The sequence below is a fragment of the Onychostoma macrolepis genome, chromosome 14, assembly GCF_012432095.1.
Source record: "Onychostoma macrolepis isolate SWU-2019 chromosome 14, ASM1243209v1, whole genome shotgun sequence".
NCBI classification, from domain to species: Eukaryota; Metazoa; Chordata; class Actinopteri; order Cypriniformes; family Cyprinidae; genus Onychostoma; species Onychostoma macrolepis.
Genome location: NC_081168.1, coordinates 6,131,317 through 6,151,951, shown reverse-complemented (window position 1 = coordinate 6,151,951; position 20,635 = coordinate 6,131,317). Strand labels below are relative to the sequence as shown.

At 35.8% G+C, this 20,635-nt stretch overlaps 1 protein-coding gene across 1 annotated transcript in view; it reads left to right on the top strand.

Annotated features, from left to right (window-relative positions):
• Positions 1–4,045: 4,045 nt before the first annotated feature.
• The window catches only part of tsc22d3 (TSC22 domain family, member 3), a 33,434-nt gene continuing 16,844 nt past the window's right edge, over positions 4,046–20,635 (top strand). The window contains exon 1 of the mRNA XM_058797427.1: positions 4,046–4,696. Coding sequence (XP_058653410.1) covers positions 4,383–4,696 — 314 coding nt within the window. The 5' untranslated portion in view covers positions 4,046–4,382. The remainder of the gene's footprint in view (positions 4,697–20,635) is intronic.

The window sequence follows — 20,635 nt, the reverse complement described above, 5'->3', positions numbered from 1 at the left end:
TTGAACCAGAATGGAGATACTGCAGCAGAGCTATCCATCACATGCTGCCCTACCAGCATGGGGTCATTTATCTAAGTAGATAGTGTTATGCTTAGTGACACAGATTGTAACACTGATTAGAGGAGCCATTACCAGAGTTAAACTCCTGTTGTGCTTCCACCAAGCACATCTGTCATCATAATGGAACAAAGCCAATATGTTTTACTTTATTCACAGAAATCAAAAGATTCAAAGCTGCTATTAGGGTCAAAATACAGCCTTATATTTATTATACTTATAAAAGTATGCTGACATTTGAAGTCAATTTGTAATTTTATTCTTTTCTTTTATGTAAAAGTTTTACTTCATATATTATAATGTCATATGAAGTGTATTGATTTAATTATATTATATAACTATAATGATTCATTATTTGGTCAAGGAATGCTGTGCTAAGCATTTGGCTCTGTTGTAAGAGCTCTGAACTATGAACGGGGAGATCTGAAATCAAACGCTGTTTTAAGGACTTTGACTGCTTGTGAAGAGTACATTTTGTACCAGGCAGCCTTCCCATCTCTGTCCTGACTCGTTCTGTCCATGTCCCAAGTCACAAACACACAAAACTATTATATACAAGGGTTAATTATTCCTAAATAAACTTTCATTCCAAAAGGTGGCAGCAAAACTTCAGGTTTCACAGCATGGCTTCCAGCTTTGAGCCTGCAGAAAAAAGTAAAAGACATTTTTAGTATTAATGCATTAATTATTAATATCTTAAATGACTGCCTTCTGACATTTAAGCAACATTGGAGTGGTAGTGCTATATTATGAGTATGAGTATTCGGTATATTCTTTTTATTTTATTATTAGTAAAACACAGTAATTTCAATTATGAACCTACCTGAATTTGTTAAAAGAAAATCAATATAGGGTAACAAAAATAAACATAGTTCAAGATATATTATCTAAAAATGTCAAGAAACTGCTTTTCAAGGAAATTGATCTTGTTTGAAAGATAAATAGTTTTTTTTTTTTTTTCCTAGAAAACATAAAAAATAGAGTTTTTGTTTTTGTGGAGTGCCTTATTGTTTTTCAAAATTACAAAGTTACATATTAAAAATGATTAAAGATTACAATTTTCATTCAAGAATATTTTTATTAGTAATGTTCATTAAGTGCAACATTTCTGCTAAAGGATAAACACAGGTGTTTTGTGTATTTTAGGACAGGAACGCTGTATTGACCACTCAGCATTCAGGACAGGCACCATATTTTTTTATACTGACTGTGCAGGAAAAAAATAAAATAAAAAATACAGTTGGTCAGTAGATAACAAACAAAAAGATATCACTCACTTTAGAACTTACTAACCTATCATATGCCATTCACGCTTTGAAATGCAAATAATTTGGACATTTTAGTCTGAGAAGAGTGGACTATTTTAAACATAAATGTCTAGATATGGACGTGATAGTTGATAGTGATAGTGTAGTTGACTGCTGACCTGTATTGTGTGTTTGGATTGATCACTGCAAGATTGCGGTTTTACTTAAACATGTTTACATCTCTGCAAGCTGCGACAAGACAGTTCCACAGTTTTATTTGATTTCATTTTCCTGTCTAGGCAGTGATAATGACAATAAATCCATAATAACAAGCAAAGGCCTGTTTTCCAAGCAGAACACAGCATTGTATAACAGTTGTATTTTCATGTATAGAATCAAAGTATCAAGGTAAAGCTTTAGTGTACACATTCAAAAAGAGCTTTTGTATTACACATTCTCCAGCCTCAGGCACACACCTGCTGCATATGCAATCCGTCAGTGTCACATTATTCACCCCAGGTTCAGTGTAACGGTACAGCAGGGAAGGATTTGGACTACTGAGACTGGGAAAAAAGCCCAGGACCTTTTCCGGCCTAACGCCACCCACAGTGAAAAATTTTCCACCATATGTATTCTGTGTGCACATATGGCAAACCATTGCTTGCAGCATTATATACAGGCAGCACAATAGCGCATTTAAATTGCAGAAAAATATAAATATAAAATTAATTATATATAATGGAAAATTTGTATATATACATTATATATTTTCCACCATATCTACATACATAATAAAATGCATACGTAGTCTGTGTGAAAACCATTTCTTGGTGCATTATCTAATATATACACTTACACATCTATAGCTATCTATCCATCAGATCAGATCAACCAATCCATCCCTTTCTCTCTCTCTATAAACCTAGATAAATTCATTAAAAATCTTACTGTTCAAAAACTTTTGACTGGTAGTGTATATAATGTAATTTATTCCTGTGGTGCAATGCTGAATTTTCAGCATCATTACTCCAGTCTTCAGTGTCCTTCAGAATCTTCTAATATGCTCATTTGCTGATTTGATTTTTGCCAATTAATATTTTCTGAAAACTGTGATACCTTTTCCACTGTTCCTGAATAGAAAGTTTAAAAGAACAACATTTATTTGAAACATATATCATCATATTAGATTGATTTCTGAAGGATAATGTGACACTAAAGGACTATGGTAATGATGCTGAAAATTTGAAGTTGGATTAATATTGTCCACACATTGTACTGTTTTATACTGCGTGTTTGATATCACTGCAGTGTATCTGATTTTGCAGTAAAGCAAACGGTCCAGTGTTCTCTGATGACAGATTGCACTCGTCAAGTCTATACAAGAAACTCTTCACGTTTGTCTTTAAAGCAATCTCTCGTATGATGAACTTGATGTTTTTTGTTCTCAGATTGTGAACACTTGGACTCAGAGAGCTTATTCAGCATATGATGGAATCGTTTCATATCCCCCAGTCTGTTATTCTCTATACTTCACTGCTTCTGTCAGCAGAGGGCCAAATAATCAACCCATGTGACCCCATGCTGGCAAAGTCCTTAAATGCCCCGACATGTCTCAACCGCTTTACACACTCAATAAAGCAATCATAATTCACCTATTCTCTGCTAAATTAAATTTCTTGAATTCCTATTAAGGGGTTTTCGATAAGTCTTATTATACCATAAATTACATTTCAAGAGACGATCCAGAAAGGCATTTAACACGTTATTAAATAATCACAATACACTGAATTTAGGAGCTCTGCACTATACAATGCAATAATTAAACATCATATTATATAGCATTATCAGACTGTCGAATGTCAAAGCTGGCCCTAACAGTAATAACATTTGCTTTATAATCAGTCTTTGATTGAATTTCAGTGGAAAGTTCAGCTAAAGATGCGACGAAATCATTTCAAACATGCTAAGTGGAACACTGGAAGGTGTTCAGAGAATTTATTGACCACTGAATGATTTTTAAAGCATGCTGTGTTGAGTTAACGTTATGTCAGCATTTTTTGTTTATCACATGTTAAGCAATATGATAGGAATCCTATTGATGCAAAGTTCTAAATCTGATTCACATGAATATCTCCCTGAAATAGGAATTTAATAGACAAAACAGATAGGATAACTGACCTTTAACCTTTAACAAATGATGCCAGAGAATAATAGGCTAATAAACAATTTCCAAGGGACATTAAACACTTCTAACTCATACATATGGGTACTCAAGCCAAAATCTCTCTCTTTAAAAGGCAAGGAATAGAAAAAAAAAAGGCAAACAAGTCTGATAGAAGCATTATAGCGATGAATCATTGGACACGGAACACTGCACACTGCACACAAGCAGTATTTGTCCCAGCAGCAAGCAAAGACTACGAGTCGAGTCTGAATTTAATAGCCTTAGGAAAGCGAGACCAAACCAGCAAGGAAAAAAACTACATTTGTGTTTGATTCAGTGATATAAACAGGGGAAGTACTACGTGTTTGCTCTCTCTCAGGGTTCCGCCCCTGGCAGCACTGAAGTGCACATGTTAAAGAGCATGCGACTTCGCTCCTCCCTCATTGTGATGTTGAGGGGAAAGTAGGCGGGATCTTTTTGTGAACTGATCGGCATGCTTTGCCAATCAGATGGATTGCTCCTCCCTCTCCTCCATCCCTCCACCTCCTCTCTCGCTGTCTGCACTGTATGCACGCACAGGGGCAGGGAAAAGTGCGGGGCAGGGAACAGCGAGAAGAAAAAAAATCAACAAAAAAACAGAAGCAGCTTCTGGGTTTTCTTTCAAACGCATTCCCGCTGCATCATTACGAGAGAACAGGCACCCCCGGCTCATAAAAACCTGTGTCGCGTGTGTGCACACACTCTCGCACACGCAGTCGAGGAGAACCAACTCACAGAAGCTTCTTCTCCTGTAGCACCTGGCACACTCGGTGGACTTGAGAAGGAGGGAGGTGCGCTTGAAGATCACCTGCGAGCAGGTGGAGGAGAACCTGTCACGGCTACCGTCTGACTCCCACGTGGGGGAACTTGACCTGATGTCAAACGAGGAGTGCCGTTCGCCCATCGGCCTGGACTGCTGCAGCTGCTGTCTGGATCTGGCCAATGGCTGCGAGCCTGAGCCGGGCCGAGCAGGTCACACCAGCCTGGGAAGCCCTACGTCCGTCAACCACTTCAGACAGCTCCGAGACCAGCTTCACTTTCAGAACCTAAACACAGATAAGCTCAACAACATCATGAGACAGGACTCGTTGGAGTCTGTGGTCCGGGACCCCTGTTACCTGCTCAATGAGGGCATCTGCAACAGCAACATTGACCAGACCATGCTGTCCATACTGCTGTTCTTCCACAGGTATGTGAAACTACTCGTGCATTCACACACCTGCTCTGGCACACTCGTCTAGTTCAGCTCATAAAAACTGTACAAGTCTCTGCCAGAGCTGTGATTGCCGGTTAATGGCCAACGTTGTGATGTTTGAGTCTTGTGACAACAACATGCTGTGGTTTCACTTATGTAATTCTGGCCACCTCCTGGCTGACTGGTTACGGATGACTTTAAGTGGTAACACTACTATTTAGTTTAAACCAAGCTCATTTTACTGGGTTTGGGTAGTAATTCATCATTTATTAATTGCCAACCCCCAGCCAACACCGATAAGTGTTACACAAACACTGAACACTACTAGTTATTTACATTCCTTGATGATTAACACGATTAAGGACCTCGCTACACTGTGTTATTTAAGAACAGGGTGGCTTACAGTCTCAGTAGGGTTTCAGGAATGTGTGGTCTGGTATGAAGAACATGCCTTTGCGCAAACTTAAGAGGATCTTGAGTCAGTCCAGTTCTCACTTCTTAAATGCTCCCCGTTCATTGCAACTCATCAGGTTCATACAATGGTTTTGTGCAAATATGTTTTCTTTTTTTTTTTTTTTTTTGCACAGAAAGTGCATGTGGATTTTTCTCCCCAACCAGTCCGTTTTGCAAAACACCCATTCATTTACAAACTATGGGCAATTTACATACCATTCTGGCATAGTCTATCTCCCCATAGCTGAAGTATGCAGCAAAACAAATTCCTTTCCAGGTAATATGCATGTTTATAAAATTTAATGGTCACAGGAGTTTCCAAAACAACCGTGGATGCATTGAAATCTCATAAACCTTTAACACTTGCTTCAGTCTCAGTGTGTATGCAATAATACTGAATTTTGGAACAAGCTGATGTGATGTACTACGTTGTCAAAAATGGATTGCAAGCTATCCACAGCAGGTATTTGGCAAAAGTGTCTAATCAGGATCAAGCTCACAGCGCATTTTTCCATGAAACCATGCTCTCCAAACTGAAAATAAACATCAGGATCAGGACATCAGGATAGTTTGCTAAAAATCCGATAGTGTTCGAAATGTTTAGTCTGCGGAAGAATTAGAGATGAGGCCTAGTGGAAAAATAGACAGCTAAAGCCAGGTATTAGAAAAAAGACTGAACTATATTTAATTGACATTTGCAGCCAGATGATAAGAATGTATTCCATGTATTGTTATTTTAACACGCCACCTTTGGACTTGACTTTGGAAATATTCACTGTCAGCATAGCAGAGACATGGGTTAAATGTTTATAGCTAGCCTGTCATACTGTCTTTGATGGTAATAGCTGATTATTTTGCCACTTTTTTTCTGTACATCTGCTCAAATTGCTATCTTAAGTTTTGACAGCAGTAATAAAATTGGCTAATAACCATCCAGATATCAACAGTCAGAAAATCATTCTTTCTTGGGGTTATAAAATTCATATTTGAAACAGCTATTGTAAATGAAAAGATTGCAATCTGAATGACTACTGAAAGGAGCATGGCATGACATAGTAATGAGACATATTGCATATGAAAAAGGGAGTTGCCATAGCAACTTTTGTAGTAAAACTATCTCATAATATTTAATTCAAAAGAACAAATACGCGTATAAAAAGTAGGGCTGTCAACTGACCTTTTTTGTAATAAATTTAATGACACGGTATGCAGATAATTGTACGATGTGATATTACTTAATCACAATAATTAAAAAAAATGCATAAAATAAATAAATAATCCAACAGCCCTAATAAATATTTAAAACCAGAACGTTTCAAGTTCTAAATTTGATGCAATAAATATTAATATGATATGCAATATAAATGTATTCTACTGTGGAATCTTATTTATGGCTGTTCTGATTCTTAAAATGCAATAAAGTTGCTCAGCATCTAATCTCGTCTGTTTAATGACAAGACAATATACCTCTTAACCTTACTGGGACACCTCTGAAACAAGATTCCTAGTGTGCCAGTTAATGTTCAATCTTCTTTATCGGGGTGTCCTCATTTTTATACGTGGCAGTGAAAGGTTACAGTTTACATAATTAGCTTTTCTTTATGAGCCTGGTGTCGGGATGTAAACAGGAGCAGTCTGCATGGGACCTCTAGCCCAAAGACACTTCACAGTCTTAGTTACTAAATACACAGAGTTCAACAGCCCTCTGTTCTATTATGATCAAATAGCCATTGTTAAACTGTACACCAACCCATTCTTGTATTCCATGACAGGAAAGGCAGTTCTTTTTCATGTTGGACTGTTCTACGCCATGGGATACTTTCCCTGTGATCCATGATTTCAAAAATTAGCACTCTAGTGTCTTATGGATGAGATGATTCCTTTCTCTCATCCTTTACACTGTATAATATTTCATATTTCACACCTCTTGCAGATTAAATACAGACTTATTTGTGTTTCACACAAAGGTCCTTGATGTCTTAAGAAAGGAACATGGTGTTATTGATGGAACAATGATAAGAAAGGTGTGTCTGTTGAATAGTATGCAGGATACAAAGTAACAGAGGTCTTGCCAACAATAAGTCCTGTCCACTAAACCCTCAGATATATTGCTAAAATACCAGTCTATTTACTTTAAATGCAGAAATGTAATCCATCTCCAGGCATGCAGAGACATGGATCCAGACATGCCAAGCTGAACAGCTCATGATCTACACTATAGTGTCTGGAAGCCAGCGTTTTTTGGGAATTATCCGTGAGGATTTAAATAAAAGGTGTGTTTCTGGTGCCTGTTGAATGGAAATAGGTGATTGCATAACACATTAAAAGTGCACTATATATGTATGTGTGTGTGTGTGTGTGTGTATGTGTTATATGTTTTTGTTTTAAACATTTATTAGGCTGTTGGATTATTTATTTATTTTACACATTACTTTTTTAATTATTGTGATTAATTAATACCATGATAATGCATTAATATCAGATGAGATGAGATTATCTGATAATAATGCATTATCATGATATTAATTTTTAATTTACTAATTTTAATTGAATGCTATACTCCAAATATAAAATTTACAGTGATGTCAAACGATTAATCGCGATTAATCGCATCCAAAATAAATGTTTTTGTTTACATAATATATGTGTGTGATGTGTATATTTATAATGTATATACAGTATAAACACACACATGCATGTATATATTTAATAAAAATATGTTATATTTGTATATTAAATATATTTATATATAATATAAATTATATAAATATATACATGTAAATATTTTCAAAATATGTATGTGTGTGTATTTATATACACATTATAAATATACACAGTACACACACACATATATTACATAAACAAAAACTTTTTTATTTTGGATGCGATTAATCGCGATTAATCGTTTGACAGCACTAAAAATTTACTCCAAATTTTATACAAAAATAAAAAAAGACTTTTTTTTTTATTGCATTAGTTTAAAAAAATAGTATTCTGACAGCTCTAATCTTTAACACCAACAAACTAATATTTAAATATCCTTGGTGAGCTCTAAATATAGTGCAATAAATATAAATGCGTATACCATATATATTTATTCTTCAGTGTAATTTTTTTATGACTCTTCTGATTCTTAAAATGTGATAAAGTTGTTTCTTAGAATCTGATATCACTATCTAACTGGTTTTATGACAGTTTAGGACAATAAACCTTAGACGACTGAGAACTGACATATGATGTCCACAATCACTACACCACAAAATATCTGTTTTCCAAAAAAAAAAACTGTTAAGCTCATATTGATGCAAGAAATGAGTGTTGTGTCACTAAACCAGGAACATAAACCAAAATTTTAAGAGAATTGAGAATAAGGCCTTTCACCTGCACGAAAAAAAGGTAGTATGACTCATAAATACACAAGACTCTTGGGAGCAACATTCTACTTAAATCACACCCAAATCCATGTCCAAATGCTGAGTATGCAAAACCTTGCAAAAGGTTGTCTACGCCCTCATAGACATCATGAAAAGACAACACTGTGCCACCCTTCAAGGACGATGCCCATGTGAGATAACATCTGAACCCTCAGCCTTGTCCAAACTGACCCCAATATCTCTGACCAAACAGACTAACAAACAAAATTCAGAACTGCTTGTTCTCAAGCCTCCGTCCCAAGTGAGAATTTTTGGCTGCTCCTTACATTTTTTTTACCAAGAATGCTGAATATGTGCTACAGAGATAGATAGATAGATAGATAGATAGCGTTTGTCAGGCACACTTTGTCTGCAGCCAGCATGTAAAAGGGAGCCACTACTAATAAAAAGCATCCAGCACATCACATGAGGAAAGAGAGCTAATGTTCACCACATGAGAGCTCTAGCTTTTCGTTCTTTCTCAAGACGTTGAAGACGTGTTGAAGCAGAGACTTGAGCAATCCCTATCAATATACGCAAGTAGTACTAATATGCCAAAAATACTAACAATGAACCTCTGTATACTTCCAAGTCTACAGCAGAGGACAAAAACATATCAAAAGATGCAACTATTTTGTGAGAGGTCCTCCTAAAGCCTGCAGGATATTTCCCGGAAGGCAACACGCAGCAGACTGTTACATAAAAATCCCGGGGTCATCAGGGTTTCGGTGGTTTTGGCTGAGTGGTCTTTCTCTCAAAGTTGTTTTGAGAATGTCAGCCTGATATTGCACTATAAGCGTGAAGAAATCAAGGCTTTGAAAAACCCCAGGCCTGGAACCTCTGAGCGTTATTCCCATCCACCCCTGACTCTCTCTGGCCTCACATGCCTATTTATTTGACATGCTCATCACTATAAAGAAGATCAGCTATACATACATTACACCGCAATCTGAAGACATGCTTACCAACTCCCAGCTGTGTCAACAGAAGCAGGAACACTTCAATAAGACTTCTGTTTCAAATGAATAGCAAAAATCTAAATGCTGATTGGATCAGATTTGGAACAATCAGCGACGATGTGGAAACTTAACCACAGACTGCAATGCCGTGCCATAACTTTTAGCTGAAATACAGTCCAACAGCACTGGGGTTTCATTTTTATTGTTTATCACTCAACTTGTGTGTTCGCAATAACATACTCTTACTATTTTTTATGCTTTATAGTATACTCTTCTGAAATATATCGCAGAAGTAGCAAGAGTAGTATGCTAGTATACTATTTTAAATTCAGCCACTGTTTGAAACACCATGGATAAGAGCATATAATATGTAACATAATGTGAGTACAGAGTTATAAAACTGCAAATGAACTGCATGAGCTGTCTCCTCCCAAAAAAGCTGCCTTCTCTTGGACATCTACTAAATTAGATGCAATTGTCATTCACTAATTAATGAAATAAAATAATAATAATAATAATAAAATAAATATTATATATATGCACACACACACACACACACACACACACACACAAACCTGTGTTTAATTCACCATCATGTTCACTTAATTGATTCTCTTTATGATTGAATCATTCACTCAGCCAATTTGTTCAAAACACTGATTGATTCAGGAACGCCTCTAGCTGTATTTCATTTTGTTGACTGCATACATCATTGAGCATGTCTCATTTTAGAAAAGCAGCCATTAAAAAATTGATTTTTGCCGTTGTGAGGCATAAATTATTGTAATTTCCTTTCTGCTTTGTAATATAATGGTTATATTTCTGAAATGAAACAGGCCCAATGATGTATCAGTGACGAATGCGACCTTCGGTGGGTTCAGCCTGTGTGTCTGAGGCTCAACGGCTTGTTAGTGGAGCAAAAGTAAATAAAGTAACTGGCAGTGGTAGCTAAAACTATAAGTTACTCAATATTAACTTTGTGTTTATTAAACTGTTGTATAAAAGCAAAAGCAATCTAAAAAAAAAATGCAGAGTAGGTGTGCACATTCAAAGCCCAAATAGAAATAAATACAAACGATGCCTGGTAAAGATCTGACTGGTTGAAAAATCCTACACTGCTTTATGAATAAACATTCTGGAGCTTACAGTCTGCAGTCATGTTGTTTTTTTTTTTTCAATAGAAGCAATCAAAATTGTGCCATTGGTCTGAATAGCTATACATGGTTCTTGCGTGATGTTGTTTACGGCTCTTGCACTATTTCAAAAGAAACAAAGCTGCTTTAAATTTAGACCAGCTTACTAAAGAGAATAGCGAATAGCAGTACCCGCCTTAGATCATATTCCACCCGCCTTAGATCATATGCCATCAATTTTCCCTATCATACACATAAAACCTAATGAATTGATAACGTCTCCGCTAATTATTTGAGTGAGATGCGGCCTTTTGATGAAACACATGCGACGCATTCAGTCGTGCAGCTGGTCTGAAAATTAAACCTCCATTGAGCTCGTGCTGTGAGAACAAGTCATTTGCATCGATGATTCTGATTATGAGTTCACACGCGCTTCTCAATGCAGCGAGCGCTACCCTCAACACAAGCTGTTTGTAATAAATGACTTGCAGACAGTAGATGGGGTGTTGTAATAAAATGCAACAGGTGGATCAAGTTTCACAGTGGCTTAACAGGTCAATTGTCTTCATGGCAAGAGGCTTGTTCAGTAATTTACTTGTCATAGTCAGACAAACACGCACAGAGGTGTATAATATCCATTTAATTGGCTGACTGAATAGCAGCATTGTTGTGACTGGGCCGGAGGAGAGTTGACAGTGAGCCAGAGGCTGGGGGCCAGCCCAGGCTTTGTTGTCTGGTATAAGGTGCTCCTGTTCCCAGAAGCAGGGTTCAGGGTAGTGACAGGCACTGTCTGCAAGCCCACCCAGCACTGGCATTCACTGATCCAGCGCAGCCATGCTATAGCCAAAACACAAACATACTTATTGAGGGCAGTGGAGTGCCTCAGAGTCCATGACCTGGGACAACGGACTAAATGTTAAGACAGGCTAATAAAGAGACATTGTGCTGTTATGTAATCTATCAGGGACCGAATATTGTCACTGACAATTATGTGATGGAAATGGAAACAAAGGTGGGGTTCATTCAGCAATGAAAAAGGAGTCTTATAAACGTTGTCTAAAAAAGCTTACTCTAATAGTAATTGGTGGCATTTGTAAATGACAGTAAGCAATGCATATTTTATATGCACCACCAAAAGGACTTTATTTCTTCTGTCAATCACAAAAGGAGACATTTTGAAGAATGTACTTGTCGCTCTTTTCACTTCAGTAACAATGAAGGCTTTCGAGCTTTAAAAAGTATCATAAAAGTGGCCCATGCGACTTATATGCTGTGTTCCAAGTCTTCTGAGGCTATATAAGAAAACTTGTTATTTTATTATTATTTTGTCTTCCTCTCCAGTGAGCTGATAACTGGGAACTCACTCAAAAGAATAATTCATGCACAAATCATACACAGTTATTTCTCTCACAAGCACCAAGGAGAGCTACAGTGAGATGGATTTTTCAGTGAATAATGACTTAAATTTAATTAAATGTATTTATTTGTTTATTTTTAATATGCCTATTTTTATTCAGCAAGAACACATTGAATTAATCAGAAGTGACAGTCAAAACTTTAGATTGTTCAACAAACAAAGAATTCTTTAAAAAATAAAAATAAACAAAATGTATTGCAGTTTCCACAAAAGCTGGATCATGTGACACTAAAGACTGGAGTAATGATGCTAAAATTCAGATTTTTTTTTTTTTTTTTAAACATTAAAATTACGGAAGTCCCAAGATGTCATGGATTATTATTATTTTTTCTTTCTTGTTTTCTCGCAATCATGACTTAATTTTTTATTTTATTTCTATTGTTATGTCGATGATCACAAGAAAACAAAAAAGAAAAAATGTATCAATGGAGGGTCTTTTAGGACCTCTGTATAAAATAGAAAACAGTTTTTGAAATACCTATATTTTACAAACATATATACACACACACACACACACACACACGTACATACAGTTTTTACTGTATTTTTGTTCAAATAAATCAGTATATGAGAGATTTTGAATGGTAGTGTCAGTGTACCATCGTGTGTGTACCAGGTTTAGGATGACACAAGAGTAAGTAAATGATGACATAACTGTCATGTTTGGGTGAACTGTCTCTTTAAAGCCAGTGTTCAAGGTGTCTGCTGGGAGGTAACTTCATGTTGTTGATTGTGGCAGGCCTTCAACAAAAATCTATGTCCACAGTATTAGCAAAGAGGTCAGATAATTTGCTTGTGAAATAAAACTGCCCCGGTAGCTTGTGAAACAGCCTCATGGGTTCATGGTTTGTTGACTTGATAAAACACTCTTTTGGATGGCTTCAGCTGTGTTTACCTCAGGGCAAAAGAGAGGTCTGATCATGTTGAAGTGGCTGCCAAGGCAGACATAATAGCGTTCTGATCGCAGACATTTGGGACTGTATCCTTCATTTCCCCCAAGGCCTTTTTAATTGAATGCACTGTACAAAACACCTTCACTGCAGTCAAAAATGAAAGGACAGTTATTCTATTGTACAACTTAGTATTGAACGTGAAAAAATACATTCACTGGCTGAAAATCAATGATCGCACAAACTCTGAAAAGGTCTGTGGACAGAGTTCGGTTTCATGCAAGGCATTTGTTTTCACGACCTCAAAAGTCTCTGCTGGTAACTGTCTTAGAGTGGAATAACTTTCACCGCTTCCAGCGCTTTCAACCCTTGCATAATGTCCTGGAAAGAACAAACAAGCCCCAGTCCTTTTGCCTTTATTTTAAAGATAGACTCAATATTTTCTCATTTACAAACAAATAAATTAATAGCACTTTTGAAAAGTATGCTAAAAGTCTTATATCAACAGTGATATTTGTAGTCGAACAAAATATATTTTTTATTGTACATGGAGCAGGTCGCCTCGTAGATTGATTTGCCTTCCTTGTTTATGAGAATGGAATGATGTGGAAAGCATCAGCGGTTGTTGTTTATATGATGATACAGAGGTGAGTCCTGAGAAAAGTGCCTGGCCTTTATTGTCTTATCTGCTCACACCCTGCCAATGACGTCCACTGAGATAATGACAGAATCTGTCAACAGTAGTCTGCCCTCTGCAGCGTTTGCCCTTGTTATATCAGCGCCTGGGAGCCCACGTGGGCCGAGCCGAATCGGTGCATGACTTAGGCCTTTCTCACACCACACGCAAAGCAGCGTGTAATTATTTAAGCACCCATATTAAAAGATTATAGTATTCACACTGCCCACCCTAGCAGAGCTGTGCTGTATACTGTATCAGGAACATAGCAAAAGGTGCAAGTAGAGTTTCTCTGCTGAGTCCACACCATTTTTTTTCCACCCATGAACTCAGCAGAAAAAAATGTTGAAATGCACCATAAACCTATTCATCAACATTATCTTTTGCAATATGGGATTTATGAAGGAACAAAATAATAGGGTCGTTTACTCACTCATTGTTGGAATAAAAGGCTAGAAGTTTCTGCATAGAACTGCAGTTCAGTTGAATGCACAAGGTGAGCATGCGGTTGTCATGCTTTTGCTTTGCTTTCACGCTGCTTGAGTGTGTGGTTTAAAGAGGATTTAGCCATTGTATTATACCTAGCCATATGTGATGAGATTAAAGCAATTTTGTATCTATTGCATCACACTGGATGGCCCCAACCAAAGTGAAATCACGCTGTACATTTGTTATGCATTAACATCAACATCAAATTTTAATTTATTTTACTGTGTTTTCATAATAAAAAGTAGTGGTAGTAAAATAAATATTATTATTATTATTATTATTTTATGCTTATCTTAAATAACAACGACAACAATAATAATAGTAAAATTATTACAAATAATAGTAAACGTATTACTATAGTTATTATTTATTTATTTTATTTGTATTTTAAATAATAATAATATTATTAATGATAATAACACTAACAAAAATAATAAACATATTATTATTATTATCATCATTATTATTTCATTTGTGTTTTAAATAATAATAATAATAATAGTAGTAAAATTTATTATTACTATTATCATTATTATCATAATTTTATTTGTATTTAAAAAAAATATATATATATATAATAATAATATAACACCCCCCACCCCACCAAAAATTTAAAAATTACAAAAAATTAGTCATGAATGTACATATATTCTAAAACTAAGGATCTATACTTCAACTGGCACTTTTTTTTTTCAATGTAATTTAACATAGTCTAGTTGATTCAGTCTTTTTAAATATTTTCATCTTAAATAAAACACATTTTTTAGCTGTTACCAATCACATTTTTAGATTACGTGACAAAACACTTTATTCATCTATTTACTATGATGTATGACCAAGAACACTGTGCTGGCAGAGCAGGCCTCTATGTTTTTCCATTATGCTAGTTTGTAAGATTAACCGTGACACACCATGGGTCATCATGGTTTTGTCTTGACTGGTCTGGAACATGGTGTCCTCCGAAACACCTATAGACAGAGTGAATGAATCAGCCTGCTATTACAGCTCATCCTGCTCGGCTGCAGGCCTGCGTAAAGCTTCTGCACAGGGTTGTTGCGTTGCATTGCATCCAAGCAGGATGTACTTATGGACTTTTTCCAGTCACATGCTACAAACCAGCGACGAGTCGTCTCTGCTCTGGCGTGTTGGGCATGTGTACAGCAGGTTATAGTAAAATATGTTTGCGTGTGGCTATGCAGTGAACAATTTCCTGTCCAAAGCAGCCCTTTCACAGTAAACAACTCTTTGTTTTGGTTTCTTAGATTTGGACGGCTAATTAAAGGATCTTGGTTTTTCAAAACACTAGTGTCATGCAACAAAACTAAGACTATATTTTGGGCAGTAAAAGCTGAGATTGTTTTGTGGCGCATAGAGTTGCCAAACTTTAATAAAGTTGCCAAAGTATTATGTTGGGAACTTTGAGTCAACATACAAAGCTTTTCAAATGCATATTATGCACGGTGTTCAAAAATAAATAGATCCCACTTTATATTAGGTGGCCTTAACTACTATGTACTTACATTTAAATTAATTATTTGGTACAATGCACTTATAAGCCTTGTAAGTGCGTGTCGTCACACCCGGCTCCGATTAGTAGCGTAAAGAAATTTCCGCCTGCTTTATTGTCAATGGACAGACGCCAGTTTTGTGAAGAAAATTAAACTAATTTAGTTCAGTTGAACATTGACGAAATAAACGACAATGTTAAAACTGCGTATTTATACCGATTCCATACCATGTATCATGTCATCCTTCATTTTAATGTGTAACATTAGCCTATCTGAGCGACGCGACTCACGCAGCTCAAGTTACTGCCAGAGGAATACTCAGACTTATATAATTTTAATTTTATTTTTATTTTTAATATTATATTGTTTATTTTTGCATTATATTTATTGTGATTAACCTCCAGTTCTTGTTCACAGTAAATGATATTCAATCGTTGCACGCAATCACGGAGAATAACTCAAGATGATCAAACTTATTTTTAATTATCGTCTATGGGCTGAAAATATTTCTTTCTTTGAACAACTTCAGTTTGATGCGATTATAGAGGATTGCATCAAAAATGTGAGCATTATGTTTAATACAAGTTTGCACTAAACCTTTAATTTAATCCTTCTATACAGTCTTTAGTCATAATGTTTTAAGCTTTGGCTAATTCTAATGCTTATTAATGTGATATATTGTTTGTATAGTTTTCTCGCTGTTCTGTAATGAAATAAGGTGATCAGACTGTGAAGAATTGCCTATACACATACAGTATGCCTCGCGCGCTCCTGTTTAAGTCACGAAATATGCATCGGTATATCGTGACAACATATTCCATCGTTTCATAATACTCAATTAATTGTTGTAAACTGAGATTGGTGTCTTTAGAAGACGTATATGTGCTGAATTCTACATAAATAATCCACAACAATGGCACAGCCATTGATAGAGGCTGCAGCGGAAGTTCTTTTACGCTACTATTTGAATCTACCGCTTTTCGAACGCGGAAGTGTGATAAAGGCCTATTGTGTACATACATGTTTTTACATTGTACTTATATTTTTAAAAATACCTATATGTAGTTACATCTGTAATTCATTTCTGTAATTACATTTATAATTACTCTGTTGACCATCCCTTACACCTTAACCCACCCTTAAACCTACCCATACCACCAAACCTGTCCCTAACCTTACCCATATCCCACCTCAATAGCAGCAAAAGTGTTTTGCAATACAATATGAACACAATAAGTACACTGTACGTAAGTAAGTACATGATGTAAGTACATAGTAGTTAAGGCCACCTAGTATAAAGTGTGACCAATAAATAGAACTGAGTTTATCTCAATGTACTGAATCAAGATTATGGATATAATATGGATGCCACCCACATTAATTTTGACTGATAACATACATAACATACAACCCCAAAGCATTTCTTTCCATAAGCATGTAATTCATTATAAATGTCAAGCTTGATGAGGGAAAGGCACTGTGTCTTTGGGACTGTAAGGCAGAGTGCTTATGTGAAGGGATGTTGACTAATTGTTAGATACTGCTAAAGGTAAACAGATATTACTTACGAGCTTTATTTACGTAGGTTTAACGTTTGTTGCCGTCACTTCTCGAAGACTAAGAGCAGAAGAAAAAAGAGTCAACAACACTGATTCATCAGGCTTGCTTTTTCATTTGAATCAACTTGTTTGCATTAATAACCCAAAGTACTGCTATTCTTAAGAAACCTTCCTCTCCTTTTATCGGAAATGCTTGGGTGTCCTGGAAAGCCTTTGTAAAGCTCTTTTGCCAAGTATCCTTCTGTAACATGCCCATGCCAGTAGACTGCTCTGTCTTTAATTCTTATTGACTCCAACAGTCACTGTGATAAATTATAAGCAGGTTCAGTGTTGGCTTTCTTGTAAATCGGATGAGGTTGCACAATCAAGCAATAGCAAGAATAGGTGATTTTAATTACTCTTCACCTTTTTTTTTGTGCAGTCTGATCAGTAAAAAGGTTGCGTAAAAGAATAGTAAATTTGCTTAATGAGTCATATGCTATATTTCAAGTCTTAGTTTTGTGTGAGGAATAGACGGAACACGGAAGACTTTATTCATTGAAAACATCCATAGCTTATTATACTGTCTTTTGTGTAAGATTTTTTTTCAATGAATTGGTAATTTCACAAATCTGCTGATTTTTATCACAGTTATCCATTTTTATTTTTTTTTTTTACATTTTTTTGTCATTGTCCAGTTCCACATTTACCACTGTTAAATGCAAAAGAGTTGCAAATATATTATTCATCATTTATTTGACTGGTGAACTATTTTATTTTATATTTTATTTTAGCTTTTTTTCCCGATATTTTGAAGCTTGGCAGTCCAATTCCTCTTTTACCTTCATTAAATGTACAAGAGTTGCAAAGATATTCTTCAAATAAAATCATAATTTATTTGAACTTTGGGTGGCCTACCCCTTGAAGTAAGAAAAGTTCAAATGTGGCCCTGAATCAAAAACCTGTGAACAAGACGCACTTTGTAAGCCATTGTTTACAGTATCCTCCAAGTTAAACATGCATGGCTAGTGTTAGCATGTAGTTTGTTTTTGCACTTCTTGTGTTGTGCTAATTACCAGTGTCATTTACCACGTTTGCGGTAGCATTCTTTCCACTGATATGTCATGGACTGGATCATCTGGATGAGTTGGTCATGCAAGCAAATGCAAATTGACAAATGAGTAAACAGAACAGTGAACTCTGGGACAGGCTAATGTAACTTACGAAGCTCTGCCAAAAAATCAAAGACACTGGGATCTGGAATGTGAAACACGCTGCTCTTAGCCTTATCCAAAGGGGCAATTGGGTTCTTGTTGGACTTAAACTACAGAGCTGTGGTCCAAATTGCAATCTCCCAGGGCCTGCAATTCATGATGTGTCATTTGTTAAAGAACTGGGCAGCAAAGAACATTCTAGTCTTCATAGACTAGAACATACTTATCCAGAGACAGCACAGGAGGAGGAGACGGGCCTCTTGTACAAAACTGAATGGGGAAATCATAAAACCTCAATATGGCGGCAGCAGCAATGAAAATCCTGCCTACAGTATAACTCAAGAGCCAATCAGCTTTTCAACAGACTTTTTTTGCTCCAGAACATGCAGCTTGATTTTTTATTTTGCATGATTTAAGGTCAAGACTTACGTATTTGAAACGCTTTTGAAACGTATTACTTAGGATCTTGTGACAGGTGCAGAGTGATCTTATGTGCCCTTGACTTGTGCAACATAACCCACGCTCTCTGGTTTGGTGATGTAAGTTCCTCACTGAAGAAATGGATGATCCTCCATATAGCTGTACCATGTATAAATATGTTTGAGACGTTCCTGTTTTTGATTTTCTGGATCTCAGCATATATACATACAGCACACTGTATAGTGTGGTCTTCTCCACACCAAGGTCATGAGTTCAACGGGAACATGCATGTAGTGAACACGCATGTAATGCACTGTAACGCTAGATTCAGATGGGAATCGTTTTCGGGTAAATTAGCGTTTCACTGACATACCTTTTGAATGCAACCCATCGAGAAAGGGAAAAAAAGACTACTGTCAAGACTGTTGCTGCTACCATCTCTGTATTCATTTACATCTTTTTTGTACATATATTCTCTACCTTTTTACTTGTTTAAATTATTTTTTATTTGCTGTAAATTTGAGTAACCTGTATATTCTTTTTTATTTATAATTCTTTATTGTTGTAATTTTCTTAGTTGAAATTCTTTTTTATAGTAATTCGTAACTTTATTCATTATTCTCAACTTATTTCTTAGGATACAGTTTTTCTTTTCTCTTCTTATTACTACTTTTATAATATTTCTATTTTAAGTCTAATTTTAAGTCTATTGCATTCTGTGTGGAGAGTCGTACCAAACATTTCACTACCCAGCAGGCACCAGACGTCTATGTAACGTCAGGTTGACGTTGGACATGACGTCGGACAGACGTTGCATTTCGGTTGAAAACGAAAATCGGGTTGACGTCAATGTTTGACGTCAATTTGACATTGACTTAACGTTGGATTTTGGTTGCACAACCTAAAAACAACAAAATCTCAACGTCAGCTGACGTTGGTATTGGACATCAATTTAACATTGATATTAGATGTTGAATTTACATTGAATTTTGGTCACCCGACGTTCGCAACCGAAATTTAACCAAATATCAACGTCTCATGACATTGTGTGCCTGTTTTGTGCCTGCTGGGTACATGTCGTACTATGTATGATTGTGTATGTGACCAATTAAAAACTCTTCTTAGTAAATCAACAAAATTAATTACTGTGTTGTGGGCTCATTTGAGCGATTGTCTCCAGACAGAATTCGCTTTGATTTGAGGTTTGCTTTTTTCCAACAAAGCTTTATTTTATTTTATTTTATGAAAGAAGTCACTTATAGTAGTAGTAGTAGTAATAATAATAATTCAATTTAAAACATCGGATTTCTATTTTAATATATTTAAAAAAAAATAATAATAATCTGTCATTACTTCAGTCATCAGTGTCACAGCATCCTTCAGAAATCATCATCACAGTTTAATATTTTTGTGGTAACCAAAAAATAGTTTGATTAATATAAGCATAATAAAAATAAAAAGACTGCATTTGTTTGAAATAGATTTTTTTGTAACACTATAACTGTCTTTACTGTCACTTTTGAATTGGAAAACTTATCCCATTGGTATAATGCTTAAGGTCTTTTGAAATACTTGCCAAATATGTAAATGTAAACATAAGCATGACATAATTATTTCACAAAATATACAGAGTCGTTTTCAGTAACTTAGGAAAACAGGTAACATAATATAAGTTACATTAAAAAAAGAGTAATTTTCATTGTGTTGTTTGAGACAGATGTTTTACATTGGATTTCCAGAGGTGAATGTACTTAACATCAGTCCAAAGTTCTGGATGATGTTTGGATTTACAGGACATTTATCTTTTCCTCTAAAACAAATAT